The 15794-nt window shown below is 44.6% G+C and overlaps 1 protein-coding gene across 2 annotated transcripts in view; it reads left to right on the top strand.

Moving 5' to 3' along the window:
- Positions 1-15794, top strand: part of ATP7B (ATPase copper transporting beta) — a 78995-nt gene that overhangs the window by 47673 nt on the left and 15528 nt on the right. For both annotated transcript variants that reach the window (XM_012466215.2, XM_012466214.2), the window contains exons 7-13: positions 1154-1328; positions 2915-3148; positions 3878-3969; positions 11343-11470; positions 11581-11735; positions 11946-12080; positions 15268-15462. In XM_012466215.2, coding sequence (XP_012321638.1) covers positions 1154-1328; positions 2915-3148; positions 3878-3969; positions 11343-11470; positions 11581-11735; positions 11946-12080; positions 15268-15462 — 1114 coding nt within the window. The remainder of the gene's footprint in view (positions 1-1153; positions 1329-2914; positions 3149-3877; positions 3970-11342; positions 11471-11580; positions 11736-11945; positions 12081-15267; positions 15463-15794) is intronic.

Raw genomic sequence — 15794 nt, 5'->3', positions numbered from 1 at the left:
CACTTCAGTTGGGAGGGAGGGAGAGAGTGTAGATTTTTTTCCTTGGCAATGTTTTCAGACTTTATTTGCATGGGTTCTCTAGAACTAGAGTTTGAGGACAGGCATAATGGCTGAGTAGAAAGAAAATGGCCCAGGAGCGGGAAACCTGAGTTTATACGTTGTTTCAGATGGTCACTTATTCATTCAGCACCATAAAGTCTACTGTTGTGTGCAGGGCACTGTGCTAGGTGCTGGGGATAAATAAATATCTTCCCTGACTTGGAGGGGCTTATAGTCTGGTTAAGAAAGAGTGAGTGAGGAATGAAATTAATAGCTCTGGCAGATCCTGGAAGGCCTAGGAAAACTCCAGCCAGGGGACATAGGATCTGAGCCTCAAAGAATGAGTGGAGGTTTGCTTGGCTGAAGGAATTGGTGGGGGGTACCTTCGGAGGCTGCTGTGACTTGGTCCAGTTGGCATGCTTGGGGCACAGGAGGAGCTGACAGGAGAGGCATCTGGACAGCCAGGTGGGGGTCTGGTTCTTGGATCCAATAGCCTAAGACTTCAGCCTCACAGGCCAGTGGTTTTCAGGTCGTTCCACAACCACTTGGTTGGAATTTCATGGATATTGCAGCTAACATGGGACCACAGCTATCGGCCATGATCCCTGACTGCAAACTATGGTGTTCATTGAGACAGCCTCACTGTTCTCACAGACTCTATTTTAAGTGATTGTTTAAAAATTGAATGTCTAAGTTTATTCTAATAAAATGCTGCTTTTATCTGTTTTTTTCTTTGGGGTTTGTATAAGATTGCATTTTGAAAAGAGAGCTATAGGCAACCGTAGGCCAAGGACAGTAGGCTTCTTTGGGGCTAGATTCTCAGCTTTGGGGCCTCAGTGGCTTCACCTATAAATTGGAGGTAATAACAGTATGTGAAGGCAGGGGCTAGGCCTAAACATCTCTGGCACCTCCTCATAGTGATATTTAGACCTCTAGATGCTCCCTCAGATGGCCAGTGCCAGAGAGAGAGAGCATACTTTCATTTTAGCCCTTGGTGGTCTGTCCCAGACACGTGACAAAGGCAGACCTTAAACCAAGTCCTCAGGAGGGGACCAGCCTGTAATCCAGGTGACAAGCAGTGTCTGATGTATCTGTGTTGCTGCATTGCTTTCAGGTGGAAGAAGTCCTTCCTGTGCAGCCTGGTGTTTGGCATCCCTGTCATGGCTTTAATGATCTATATGCTGATACCCAGCAATGAGCCCCACGAGTCTATGGTCCTGGACCACAACATCATTCCAGGACTGTCCATTCTAAATCTCATCTTCTTTATCCTGTGCACCTTCGTCCAGGTGTGTATTAGAAAGGTGGGCAGTCCTCTCCCCTGCATGCTGTGTGTGGCCCTCTCAGCCCCAACATAACCCTTTACCTTGGTTTAAATGGCACCTTATTGCAGCTTTCCTGCCCCACCCAGGCGGTTGCTGCTTTTTTTCTCTCTTATGAGCAGTAGGTGGGGCTTGGAGGCCCTCCAGTGTGGGGGACTAAGAAGGGCCTGGTTTCACTGTCCGTTTCAGTTGTTTACAAGTGATCAGAACTGTCCCAGGAATAGCAACCTCCTTGCTGCAAGGTGTGGTGAATCTGTCTCTAATTTGCCCATTGTTTAGCTTAATTTATGTTTGTTGTTAGAAGCAGCAACTGGATCATCCTTGAGCCCATGCCACTCTTGAGTGTTCTACCTCAAAAGGTGGAGATCTGGTCCTTATCTACGAGGAAGTTATAATTTAAAAGAGACAGGCATGAAATGTCTGCTTTGGTGGTGATATTTAGCTTTGTGTCTGGTGGGAAGTGTGCCCTCTATGTATATATTTTGGAATGTAAAACTAAATTCCTGTCTTATATTGCAATGTTTAGGGCTATTTGGGGGCAAGCATTGGTAGGCTGGATTTTATTTGTTTTGAGACAGGGTCATTTTTTGAGACCCTGTCACCCAGGCTGGAGTTCAGTGATGTGATCATAGCTCACTGTAGTCTTGAACTCCTGGGCTCAAGTGATCCTCCCACCTCAGCCTCCTAAGTAGCTAGGATCACAAATGCCTGCCACCATGCCTGGCTAGACAGGGTCTTGCTATGTGCCCAGGTTGATCTTGAACTTCTGGCCTCCAGCAGTCCTCCAACCTCAGTATCCCAAAGCACTGAAATTACAGGTCTAAGCCACCGCACACAGCCTGAATTTGTGTTTTTCTATATTTTGTTTGATTATAAGTGTAATGCACAATTATTATAAACAATTCAAACCATATTGAGGTATAAGAAGAAAAGGAGAAGATGCCCTTTCACTAATCACATCCTGCCTCCAGCCCAATCTTATTCCCTAGTGTTGCTGTGGTAATATTAATAGTTGAGCATTTGGGCATGTATCTCTCCAAATCTTTATATAGAGGAAATGCACATTTATGTATATGTGTGTGCATGTTCACATAACACAGATACAGACTTTTTAAAACTGAAATGGGGTCATATGAGATAGACTGATGTGCAACTGGCTATTTCACTTAACCCTGTATTATAGATATCTTTTATGCCAGTGGCTTATAGGTAGAACCCATTCTCTTTAGGGAATGGAATGCCATGTACTGTCCATAGTATAAATGAGTCGTGATTTTTTTTCCCTACCATTTCACCATTCTCTTATGAGTGGACATTTGTGTTGTATGCACTGGGTTTTAAAGGTCTCACATGCTCTTGGTCATCCATTCCTGTGGACAGTAGTTCTCTGAATTGGAAAGTCTATTTCATATACACCCATCAGAGAGGAAGAAGTAGTGTCAAGACTGTGCACAAAGCTAGAGGCTCTGTCATCCCGAGGGCCCTCAGCCCGGGGTTGCTCATTGAACTCTCCTCCCTGCTTGCCTGCGACCTTCACTGTTCTTGTCTTTCAGCTCCTCGGTGGGTGGTACTTCTATGTTCAGGCCTACAAATCTCTGAGACACAGGTCAGCCAACATGGACGTGCTCATCGTCCTGGCCACAAGCATTGCCTATGTCTATTCTCTGGTCATCCTGGTGGTTGCTGTGGCCGAGAAGGCGGAGAGGAGCCCTGTGACATTCTTTGACACGCCCCCCATGCTCTTCGTGTTCATTGCCCTGGGGCGGTGGCTGGAACACTTGGCAAAGGTAACAGCAACTTCAGGTTCAGAAAAGAGCTGCTCTTTCAGTAAACAAATCTCCCTTCCTCTGAATACCATGTTTAGAATTACTAATTATACACAGCATAGAGACTGACTTAAAGAAATAGGAAACCTCCATATAATTAAAGTGCTCTAGTCACTAATCTCCAAATTGGTCACTACTTCTGAAATCCCAGCTAATCTGGTTAATTATTAAAACCATCATTCAGGTGTATTGTGTAAACTAAAGAACCCTGGCCTTTAATTCAGAGCCTACATTGTCTCTTAGTGCAAAACTGAGTATATAATTGGTCCAGAAATCCATATATCTGCCTCAAGGTCATGACATTTTTAACACTCTCCATTGTCCCCAACACTGAAACGTGTATCTTCTAAGAGAGTGGAACTCAGGCCCGAAAAGAATTTAGATTGAACCTAAAAGAAAATGGTCTATGGGAAGACTGATGTTTGTTTTTAGTATGAAATGTAATTCCCAGACCTTGGTGGCACAAGCACTGTGTGTGGAAGTGACACACGTGGCTACACGTGGTGGACAGCAAGTAATACCCACGTGCAAAGCCTCTTATTGTGCGGTGCAGCTGTGTCAGGGAGCTGCCTTTTCTACAGCTGTTTCTCTCACACTAGCTACATCTAATACGACGCTTGTGACTCTCAGGCTGGGTTTTGATAGGTCTGCTTTCCATAGCTCTCATTTCACATTCTGGTTATTTCCTAGAGCAAAACCTCAGAAGCCCTTGCCAAACTCATGTCTCTCCAAGCTGCAGAAGCCACCGTTGTGACCCTTGGTGAGGACAATTTAATCATCAGGTGAGTTATGGTTCTCAAAGGGCTTTGAGGTTGGTTTACATCAACCCGTATGAGTTGTATTGACATTGCAGTAGACCTTCAGAGTGTGGGCAAAGACACAGTGAGATCCCCCATCTCAAGCCAGTTGCAAAAACAAGGCATTGAACTATAAAACAAGCAAGATTTGGGGATGGTCTGTGTGTATTACAGATGACACATGGGAGGTGTAGATGATTAGTATTCCAGGAATTAAGAAGAGGAAGGCTAGTGGTGGTCAAGGAAAACTTCACAGAGAACATGGAATATGAACTAGGCCTTCCTAGCAGGATACAGATTCAGACAGGCAGAGAGATGAGGACTTCAACTTACTCAAGAATAAAAATTGGAGGAGAAATTTATCTTCCTCATCAGGTTGCCTGATATTAAAAATAATAATTATCATTATTCCTGGAAACTCCCATTGCATTTATTGTTTGCTAGACATGATTCTGATCTCTTTGTATTTAATCAACCAAAGATGGAAACTTTCTAAGGAAGGGACTATTATTACTCTTTTGTTACAGATGAGTAAGCTGAGGTTCAGAGAGGCTAAGCAACTGGCCCAAGGTCACACAGGTATTAAGTAATGCAATTGGGATGTACCCAGGCTGGTGGATCCAGAGTCCATTTTCCTAACCTTTACACACACTGACTCTTAAGGCATATTTCATAATATGGAAATTTTTGCTAATTAAGGTTTCTGTATTTCCTTGGAATTACCTTCTTTTTTATATTCTAGGCAGTGGTTATTTGCCTAAAATAACCTCCTTCATATTCCTAAAATCTCTCTCTGGTCCTACCACATTTTCCATTAGCCTGTGATCTTGCTTCACACTGTTGGAAGGAGAAGCGTTGGGATGGAAACCCCCCATTTCCCTGTCCCTCAGCCTACACAGCTGACCTCCTCCCTGACATCTCTTATTCCTGCCCCACTGGTGGGAGAGGCATCTTCTCCTACGCCTCTGCCTGGGAACCTCCCTCTGTTGGTTTTCTCGGTGGTCTTTGGTGTCTCTGATTCTTATCCTCTCATGTCATGTAGACTCTAACCACTCCACTGTCAGAGGCATCATGCCTCTGCCCCTCCCCTGAGTGCCCTTGTCCATGCGTCACACTGTTGCTGGAGGCAGCCTGCCTTTGCTGTGTCTTGGGTACCTGGCTGTAAAGGCTGAGACAGCCCCCTTGCTTCCCTATGAGGTCTGCTGGGCTGGTGTAGCTGGCCGTGGGCATGCCCCAGGTGAGTAAGAAGAACTGACCAGGGCCACACAGATGCATGAGTGTTCATGAGGCACAGGCTGGCTGCAGTGCGGTGGCACTGGTTTTGTTCTGGATGCTGGCTTTTAAATGATTATCGCAGTTGTAGGAATGGCAACTGAGATTTGCGTCCTTCTGGTGTTCCAGGTTCACTCCCCAGCACTTTCTACAGATCGTCTAGTTCCATTCTGTAGCTGTTCCGTGAAGTTGCACTGTCATCATCCTGGCTTTCCTCAGGAAGAGCCAAGTGCAACGAGGTGGAGTAATGTCCCCAGCGTCCATGGCAGACAGGCAAAGAGCCGGGATTGGACCCCTGGAGGCACAGAGCCCCACCTTGGCCACTGTGCTGTGCTGCCCCTAGACAGGGCCCCGCGTACGGCACCTGACCTGCTGGGCTCTGTTGCACCAGGGGTCTGCAGCACTCACATGCCTTGGCTTCCTTTTTTTTCTCTTATAAATTAATGGCATGAAAGTTTCTGAGAAGTGAAAACGTTCAGACGGGGAGCCAGGCCCCTGGCAGCTGTGCTGGTTTTAATTCACGTTTCCTCTGACTCCCCCTACTAGGGTCTGTGATGCAGTTTGAAGCGCCTCTGATAGCACCAACAGCAGTCACTTGGAACTATTCCAGGGATCTGAACAGGAGGAGAAGGTGTCTGCCAGCCCAAGTGCCCATGGAGTGCATGCTGCACCTGTCATTACTTAGTTATTTTCCAAGGATGGCGATTCATTTTTTTGACTGGGAACACACAGCCTGACTACTACCACACAACATAATGGGACATTATTAAGCTAGGAGCCAGAGGACAGGGTTTGTCCTGGCTTTGGCTCACAGTTTGGGTGTGGTCGTTCCTGCTCGCCTCCTGACAGCACGCCCCGGGCCCACCCCTCTGTCCCAGGCCAAGGCTGCACCCTCTGCCGCCTGGATTGCAGCAGTCTAGACCTCTCCTGAGCTTGACCATTCTGTGCTTTGAGGTGCACTGGGCACTGGTCCCCCAGTCACTCTGCCTCCCATGGGATCCTCCTGCTTCTGGGCCTCTGCCCGTGCCTCTGGTCCACAGCACCTTCTGAAGGTCCCCGGAGGTTCTCACATAACTGCCTTCTTTCATCGAGGCTTGGACCTCTCCCTCTGTCCATCCCTTCGCTGGGGACACTTGTGCTTTCTCTTTACTCCAAGTCTTGGGTGCTGGCAGCATTTTCAGGTGCGATCCGTCTGGCACACTGTGGTTTCCTCCCTTGCTGCTGCTGCTGCTGCTGCTTAGTCTCCATGGGCTTTCTCCTCTCCTCATGCCTTGTGAATGGTCCTTGGGGTTCTGGTGGTGGTGCCTCTGTTGTTGTGTGATACAGGCCATCACTGAGGCGTCTCACCTCCCCATGTCTTTGGTTAACAGCCATGGTAAGCTCATTCTCAAACCTACGTGTAGATTCCAGAGACCACCTGCTGGTGGGAACGTTTTTCTTGGGTGTCTCTTAAAGGCTCAGACTCGTCCTATCTGTATTCTTCTTCACCTTCCCCCACTTTTTCCCAAAAATATTCCCCTTCCTTGGTGCCTGTCTGTCTCGGAATGGCACCATCATGCTGGCTCCCCGTGTGTCCTCTACAATGTCTCCCCTGCCCTCATTCACACATCTGTGCCCCATCCTCATTGTTCTAGCACCTCTGTCTCTAGGGCCGTCATCCACGGCCACCATGCTGGTCCAGGCCACCGTGGCCTTGCCCCTAAAGTAGTGCAGCTGTCTCCTCATACTGCTTGCACCCAGGTATCCATCCAGTATTTTTCCACATTCAAACCAGTGATCTTTATGAAAGCACAAATTGATCATATTACTCTGTAGTGGAAAATCCTTCAACGGCTGCCTACTGTCCTTAGGATCAAGTCCACGTTCCTAACGTGGCAGTGAGGCCCGGCGTCTGCCTCATGCATGTTGAGCCCAACCCATCTTGCCATCCTCTGCATTGTGCTCCAGCTCCCTGTACCACTGGCAATTCCCAGAAAGGAGCTGCCTCTCCCTGTAGGCTTCTGCACACATCCTTCCTTCCCCCTGTACTCCCTTCTTCCTTCTCCTTTGTCTGGCTCCTTACCCTCAGGGCTCAGCTTGGAAGTTGCATCCTCCAGAAGCCTTTCCTGATTCCCCAGGCCTGGCTCAGCTGTGGTTCCTCAGTGCTCTTAGAGCACTCTGTGTCTCAGCCACCTGGGACATAAACATGGTGGGCAATTACGTACTCATTAATGGGATGAAACTGCTGTCAGATGTTAACGAAACATACTGCACACATGCGTATGCTTGATATTAAAAGGCTTGCACAGCCCCATCCTCAGCCTCCATGTTGAAATTTTCTGTTTTTTTAAATAATTGATGGGGAAACAAATTACAAATTATATCTAGACCAGTGAGCATAATGCTATAAGTCTTTTCTTTGTTTTCTTAATTTATATGTAATAAGGAAGGGGAATAGAAGCGAGGAGACGAGTAAAGTAAACAGATTGCTAGCAGAAACTCTTAAAGATAAAGAAGTACTATGAAACAAACCACGGTCTTTTAATTAAGAGGGCGCCTGTCACTCTGCACTTGGGGAGGAATAGTAACTTCTGTAGAATAAATGCTATTGGGATTCACCAGAAGGAGCCACATTTTAACTCCCATGAGGACTGGTCCTCTTAAGCTGCTTAGAGTTAGAAAGATGTGGTTAATTTAGATCAAAGGAGACATTCAAAGTTAGATTTAACAGAGATTAGCATTACTAAAGATTTCTTAGAAATACACACAATTGGACGTTTGTGCCAATTTTTTTTTTCTTTTTTTTTTTGAGACGGAGTTTCACTCGTTACCCAGGCTGGAGTGCAATGGCGTGATCTCGGCTCACTGCAACCTCCACCTCCTGGGTTCAGGCAATTCTCCTGCCTCAGCTTCCTGAGTAGCTGGGATTACAGGCACGCGCCACCATGCCCAGCTAATTTTTTGTATTAGTAGAGATGGGGTTTCACCATGTTGACCAGGATGGTCTCAATCTCTTGACCTCGTGATCCACCTGCCTCGGCCTCCCAAAGTGCTGAGATTACAGGCTTGAGCCACCGCACCCGGCCCGTTTGTGCCAATTTTAAGTCTCCTTACAGAAGTGGACATTTTAAAACTTAGTGATTAGGTTCCGCTGGAGAAGGGTCTGCCCTTTAGATCTTGGGGTCTTTCATTTCCAAACTGAATGCAGGGAGCTCCTCCCAACATGGGCTTCTCAGGCCATATGGAGACCTCTGCGGGATGATAAATCCTCCAGGTTGTGCAAAGGAGGCCTCAAGGGCAGTGTTGAGCCTGGACTTCTCCATTGCTGGAGCACTTTAAAAATAAGCAGAGAATATTCTTTGGTTGTCGAGATCCTTCCCTCACTCAGCCACCAAACAGATTTACACAGGTGTACTCCCAGCACTAACGACTTTAGTCTTTGACAGTCTCCTTTTCAGTGCTCCGTTTATTTTATTGAACTTACTGTGTGTATCTTAATTGTCCATCCATGTGTCTGCTTTTACATATGAGGCTATAAACCTCCTGAGAGGAAGGCTCCACTCTGTCCTGTTTGTAACGCCAGCCTACCCTGGTGCCTGGTATACAGAGGCCAATCAATACGAAAATGTCAATTAGGTGAATATAAAAATTGCCAGCATTCATTGGGCACTTACTGTATACCAGGTGCCATGCTAAGCTTCTCATGTAATCCTGGGAAGTAGCTATACAAGCCTGGCATCCTCAGAGCACAGAGACTGTTCCTAAACAAATTTTAAAAAGGAAAATATTGATGCAAATATTTAACATACCTAGCTGCATATGCTAGTTACTAATTTTTATATATTTGCACATAGCAACATTTAAATAAGTGGGCATGTATGTTCAATTTTGTGCCTTTCAAAGACATCTTCAGGTTCTACTCAAATGGGGGTAATATGACTCAAATGGGGATAATATGACTCACCTAGTATGTTTCTGAGAAGATTCAGTGAGATAAAACAGTTAAAAATCTAGCATAGTTCCTAGCACTCAGTAACTGTTTCTCCTTCTCAAGTCAGTAAGATGGCTTTCTTTTTGTCCCTGTGATAGTTTAAATGTAGTCTTTGTAGATTGAAAGGAAGGTGTGAAATGACCTCAGAGCCCTGCTTGCTCTCCATACATGCTCTATGGCTTGTTCACCATTTGCTCATGAGCCAGTGTTACCTATACAGTTAATCCTGTTGGGCCCACGCCATGCCTTTAGAGAGCTGCTGCTGAAGCTGGCCTGGGCTGTGGGTGCCCTCCCTCTGGCTTTGTCTCTCTGTTCCTGCTGTCCTCTCCTCTCTCCCCCACAGCATCTCTGTCTCTGCAGGACACGTCCCACCAGCGCACAGTTCACACATACGTACAAGACGTAATCCTCACCTTAATCCACCCTCCCTTCTACTGCTCTGTTTTTCTGTTCCTTCCCAACAAGCCTCCTTTAAAAACTTGATTTCGCTGTTGTCTTTGCCTCCTCACCCCATGCTCTCTCAGCCCATTCTAGTTGAGCCTCTGCCTTTACCAGTTTCTGAACTTGGTTTGGCAAGAGCCATCAAATTATTTTCACGTACCCCAATCCAGCATCACTTGTGTTCTCATTTCAGTCTTTCACCAGTATTTACCCCTTGTCTGTTTCTTTGATTTCTTCTTCTTTTTTTAATGTATAACTCACATTCACTGCAACAAACAAACCCTATGTGTAGGGTGTAATGAACTTTTACTTGTATTTGCCCCTGTGGAACTACTTGTGCAGCATTTGATGCTGTTGGATGGGTGCTCCCTCCTCCTCATTCCCACTCTCATTTTCCTCCTGTGTCCCGGCTGTTCCTTCAGTTGCTGCTCAGCCTTCAGATAGTGGAGTGTCTTAGGGTTGAGTTCTAGGATCCCTTCTCTTTTTCCCTGTACATTCCTAGAGATGCTCATATGATTTCATGGCTTTAAATGCCATCTACGTGTGACAGCTCCCTGGTTTGTTATCTACCTCTGACCTCTTCTGTTCATTCCAGACTCATTTTCAGCTCCCTAGTTGACGTTTCTATGTGGAACTCGAACAGGCATCTCAAACCCGACATGTCAAAATGAACCATTTCTCTCCATCCTTTCCCCTTCTCTTCCCTCACCCTCCCTTAGCTGCTCCTCCATAATTTTTCCACCTTATTAAATAGTTTCTCTATCTACCCAGTTGCTCAAAATGAAAATTTGGAGCTCATCTTTGATTCTTTTCTTTACCCTCACGTTTAGCACATTTTCACATTTTGTTGACCCATGACCTAAGACCTCTGACCTAAAACCCATGACCTCTGTATTTCTTCTCTCTCTCTGTAGTCCAGGTTACCTCCATCTTCTACTTAGGCTGCTGCAGCAGCCTGACTCTCCCCCTCACTCCTGTGATCACTCCTACAGCCCATTCTCATGTAGCAGCCAAAGAGATCACTTAAATGTGAATCAGATTGTGTCACTTTCCGCTAAAACCCTTACATCTAAACTCATGCTCTGCTCCAGTAGACCTGGCATGATCTGGACTCTGCCTGCTTCTCTGACCTCAACTTGTACGTCACTTACTTGCTTGCTTGCTGTTTCTCAGACTCACCCTTCCTGCTTGCCTTAAGCCTTTGTGTCCATTGTTTTCTGTCCTTGCACTTCCTTCCCTGTGTGTTGGACCTTCTTGGCATGCAGGTGTCAGCTTAAATGTTATCTTCCCAGAGAAGCCCTTCCATGTGTCATCCTCCCTGCCACTCTAAGAAACTCTCCAGTCACATTATCCTGGTTTATTTTCATCATAGCACTTATTCATACTTAGTACCTGATGCTGTCTTGCTTGTTGTCCATTTCCACCACAGAACTTGTCTTCATGAGGGAGTAGGGCCTTTGCTGTGCCATTCACAACTGTATCACCAGTGCCTAGAACAATGCCTGGCATTTAGCAGCTGCACGATAAATATTGGCTTAATCTGTAAATGAACAGATCAAATGAATACTATTGCTCAGTATAAGCAAGTATAGGTAACTAATGTGACAGCTGGCCTAGAATCTGACCCAGTGACCGAATGAGTAGCCATGTGAGTGATGAGTGGCGCTTGTTGCAGGGAGGAGCAAGTCCCCATGGAGCTGGTGCAGCGGGGCGATATCGTCAAGGTGGTTCCCGGGGGAAAGTTTCCAGTGGATGGGAAAGTCCTGGAAGGCAATACCATGGCTGATGAGTCCCTCATCACAGGTGAGATGGCTTGTTTCATGTTCCCTCAGGCGGCTATCATAGCAGCTGTCAGGTCACATGAGTGCTGGATGGGGCTGAGCCAGTGATGGTTGTCTCTTTCCTACATCTAGGAGAAGCCATGCCAGTCACTAAGAAACCCGGAAGCACTGTAATTGCAGGGTCTATAAATGCACATGGCGCTGTGCTCATTAAAGCCACCCATGTGGGCAATGACACCACTTTGGCTCAGATTGTGAAATTGGTGGAAGAGGCTCAGATGTCAAAGGTAATGAAGAAATTTTTAAAACTAACTTCAGCTTTCTCATTTTAGAAATTATGTCAAGAGTTCTGGGAAATCAGACAGTTTTATTGAGTAGAGATGGATTAGTAAACATAGTTAAATGAGGGAGATGATCCCAATCCTTATCCATGGTTATGGTGTTTTATTTCTTCATAGGTTGTAATTTCCCATGGTCTTGGTGTTTTATTTTCATAGGCACCCATTCAGCAACTGGCTGACCGGTTTAGTGGATATTTTGTCCCATTTATCATCATCATGTCAACTTTGACGTTGGTGGTATGGATTGTAATCGGTTTTATCGATTTTGATGTTGTTCAGAAATACTTTCCTGTAAGTTGAATGCCTTGGGCTGTATGGTGGTTGTGTTTTAAATAATCTACTGATATTGATCCTGTTCTTTAATGTCTTAGATTTATTGGGCTTTAGTTATTCATTACATTTTGTTTGCTTGCTTCTCTTGTTGGCAGCAAAATCTAAGCCAGAGTAAGATAAGCAATCACTCTCCTTCTGCACATTTCTATTAAAGATGTCCTTTGCATTCTCCTTAGGTAATTTTCACAGACACCAATTGGTGCCCAGTTGTAATGCTTGAAGCGTTTATAATATGTATTATTGGCCATTTTGAGGTCATGAGGCATACATCATAGAAAATCGTTCAGTTTAAATTTCAGTGGCATGATAATATTATTTAACACATTTTAAGAAAAATATGTTTTGATGAATATATTTACCAGTACCAACTTTGACCTCCCAGCTTCCCAAGTAATGTGAATAGCTTTTTTGTGTTTTATTTTTATTTTTTATTTATTTTGAGATGGAGTCTCCCTCTGTTGCCCAGGCTGGAGTGCAGTGGCTTGATCTCGGCTCGCTGCACCCTCCACCTCCCAGGTTCAAGCCGTTAGCTGGGATGTAGGTGCATGCCACTATGCCCAGCTAACTTTTGTATTTTTAGTGGAGATGGAGTTTCACCATACTGGTCAGGCTGCTCTCGAACTCTTGACTTCAGTTGATCTACCTGCCTCAGCCTCCCAAAGTGCTGGGATTACGGGCATGAGCCACTGAGCCCAGGCGTGAATAGCTTTCTAATTAAATATTTACTAAACATTATATGTGAGGCAATGAAATACACATTTTTGAGTTTTAAAAAGTGGATGAAGAACACTATCTTAGGAAATATGGTTTTATTAAGCCTCAGAAAAAGAAAGGAAAATACAGGCCACCCCTCAAAAAATGTATCTGCTTGAGGAATAAAAACTGTATTACATCCGTGAGTCTCAGTTGGGAGCTATGACATTTTTGGTTTTTGTGACTGGGGAGATGCTGCTAAACATCCTACAAGGCACAGCACAGTCCCCTACGACAAAGAATTATCTAGTCCCAAATGTCAGAGGCACTGAGGTTGAAACCCTGGTAATGTACTTAAAAAGCTACTGGCACACTTAGAACAGTATTTGGTAACGGCCCAATGGGTGGAACAATGTTTTTACCTTATCTTGTTCCTAGCCCAGTCAAATGCTTCTTATGCCACAAAGCCATAGAATAAGAAACTACAAAATGGGCGTGGTGGTGCACTTGTAGACTCAGCTACTTGGGAGGTTGAGGCAGAAGATTGTCTGAGTCCAGGAGTTGAAGGCTGTAGTGTGCTATGATCATGCCTGTGAATAGCCACTGTATTCCAGCCTGGGCAACATAGCAAAAAGTACAAATATGGAATGGATAATTATTTTCTTTTAAAAAATTTCTGCACATAATTAAAGGTATATCAGATATTCTCAGGACACATGTCATTTACTAAGATGTCATTTTTCTCCCTCAAATTTCCCATCTTAGATTGAAAAATGTTCAAGTTAAGCACTTTCTGACATCTAAGGAGACCTCAGTGCTCTTAAAAATAACTTATGGTTGTATGGCTAGAATTTGCCAGTGGCTATCCATGGCACCTGACTGCCTACAATTTCGGCTTTTTCGGGAGAGCAGTGTGTTGGCATGTGGCCATGGGAAGACTCAATCCTAAAGAAGTTGGAATCTGTGGCTTTCTGCTGTCCATGCCTTTCCATCTTACTTTGGCTTCTTTTGTTTTTATCTGCAATATCAGGGAGGATGCTGGCAAATGAGGTACTGCATGTTCCTTTAAGATACTATCATCTCTCTACTGTACCAAAGTCATTGTAGAGAAGGGCTTGTGGTAACTTCCAGAAGTCTGCCCAGTCCTATCAGAATGCTAGGTGTGATTTTGACAAGAATTACTGTGTTTTTAAAAAATATTACATAATCTTTATCTCTAAAAACTTTAGTATATCCCTCTACCTAAATATAACTGTTTCTTTGAAAATCAAAAGACTCCTTTAATATAGAATCCTGCCTTTCTGAGTAAAAGAATAAAATGTAGATGGAAACTAAGGAGGTTGTGGTCCATAGCTTCACTTTAGACAACTGTTCCTTTTACTATAAGTAAGCGAACATAGTATCTCTTGATTATACTCCATAACCACCAGCCATTTTGAAAAATAAACTGAGATAATTCAAGCTCTCAGAATACAAATAATACCAAGTGTCTGGAAAGTAGACTCATATTTTGTTTGTTGTAAGTTACGAAGAAAAAATAGTGACAAATATAGAAAGAAAAATATATCTCCAAATCATATCCTTAGAAGTAAATATTTTGCACTTTGGTGGATATCTTTCCAGTATTGTTGAAATACTGTATTCAGATATAGGCAGAGATTTTTGCACAAATAAATCCCAGCACTTGCCATTTTGTACTTGCTTTTTAATTTTGCAGTGCTGCTGGTATCTTTCCTTATCAGTAAGTGTAGATATACATTATCATTCCAACAATTGCTTCATACCCCATTATATACACCACATCTGCAATTTAATTAATCCCCTATTAGCTGTTTCCATTTTTTGCTCTTACAAAAACAAAACAAAATACTATGGTAAATATCCTTGCATCTTTTCTCATTTATATGATTATCACCTTAGAATAGATCCCCTGGAGTCCAGGCATTTTTAAAGCTGTCCTAATGAAGAGAAAAATAATGATAATAGTTACAGTTTCTTAGATGCTGCTCCTATGCCAGGTGTTATGTACTGTGTATTTTATATGTTTATATGTATATTGCCTCATTTAATCTTTACCACAGTTTATGAGCTATACATTGTCATCTCCATTTTGTATATGAGGAAACTGAGGCACAGAGACGTAAAGTTAGCCTCAGAGCCTCAGATGTGGTCCATCTCCAAGAGTCTGCCTTCCCCTTTCAAGGGCTTTCATGTGACTCGGCTCCTGGAATGCCTCTTTGAAGGAAACCTGTCGGATGAAGTTGGGAAACTGGGATGTGGAGAGCAGTAATGTGTTCTCTGTGACAGCAAAGCAGTGCAGAACACCATCTGTTTCCTAAACCCAAGTTGGTCATGCTATCTCAGGCCCAGTGCCCCCCTGAAATGTCCATATTTGTTTAGGGTTCTTCCTTATTGAACTCTCAACCTGCCTCTGTCTCTGTCCCATTTTCAGAACCCCAACAAGCACATCTCCCAGACGGAGGTGATCATCCGGTTTGCGTTCCAGACGTCCATCACAGTGCTGTGCATCGCCTGCCCCTGTTCTCTGGGGCTGGCCACACCCACAGCTGTCATGGTGGGCACTGGGGTGGCTGCACAGAATGGCATCCTCATCAAGGGAGGCAAGCCCCTGGAGATGGCGCACAAGGTCAGCCCACACAACAGCTTTCCCCGTCCTGAGAGATGAAAGTAGTGTCTGTTTACTATTTCACATTGAGACAAAAGCCTGAGAACCACCCAAGACAGCAGTGTTAGTTAAATAGAAAAGGAAGCCAAGTCTAACAGGGAATAACAACAGCTGCAGAGTGGCCACCAGTCACATAATGAAATGCTTTATCAACATTACTTGATTTAATTGCATTAACAACTCTGTGTGGGAGGTGCTTATCATTCCCATTTTACAGATGAGGAAACTGCAGCAGGAGATTAGGTAACTTGCCCCCAAAGGCCTGCAGCAATCAAAGGAAGAGCTGGGATTCA

This window comes from Aotus nancymaae, unplaced genomic scaffold (genome assembly GCF_030222135.1).
Source record: "Aotus nancymaae isolate 86718 unplaced genomic scaffold, 86718_ANA_hifiasm-v0.15.2.pri h1tg000009l, whole genome shotgun sequence".
NCBI classification, from domain to species: domain Eukaryota; kingdom Metazoa; phylum Chordata; class Mammalia; order Primates; family Aotidae; genus Aotus; species Aotus nancymaae.
The sequence above is the reverse complement of the archived record's forward strand: the minus strand, read 5'-3'. Positions and strand labels throughout refer to the sequence as shown.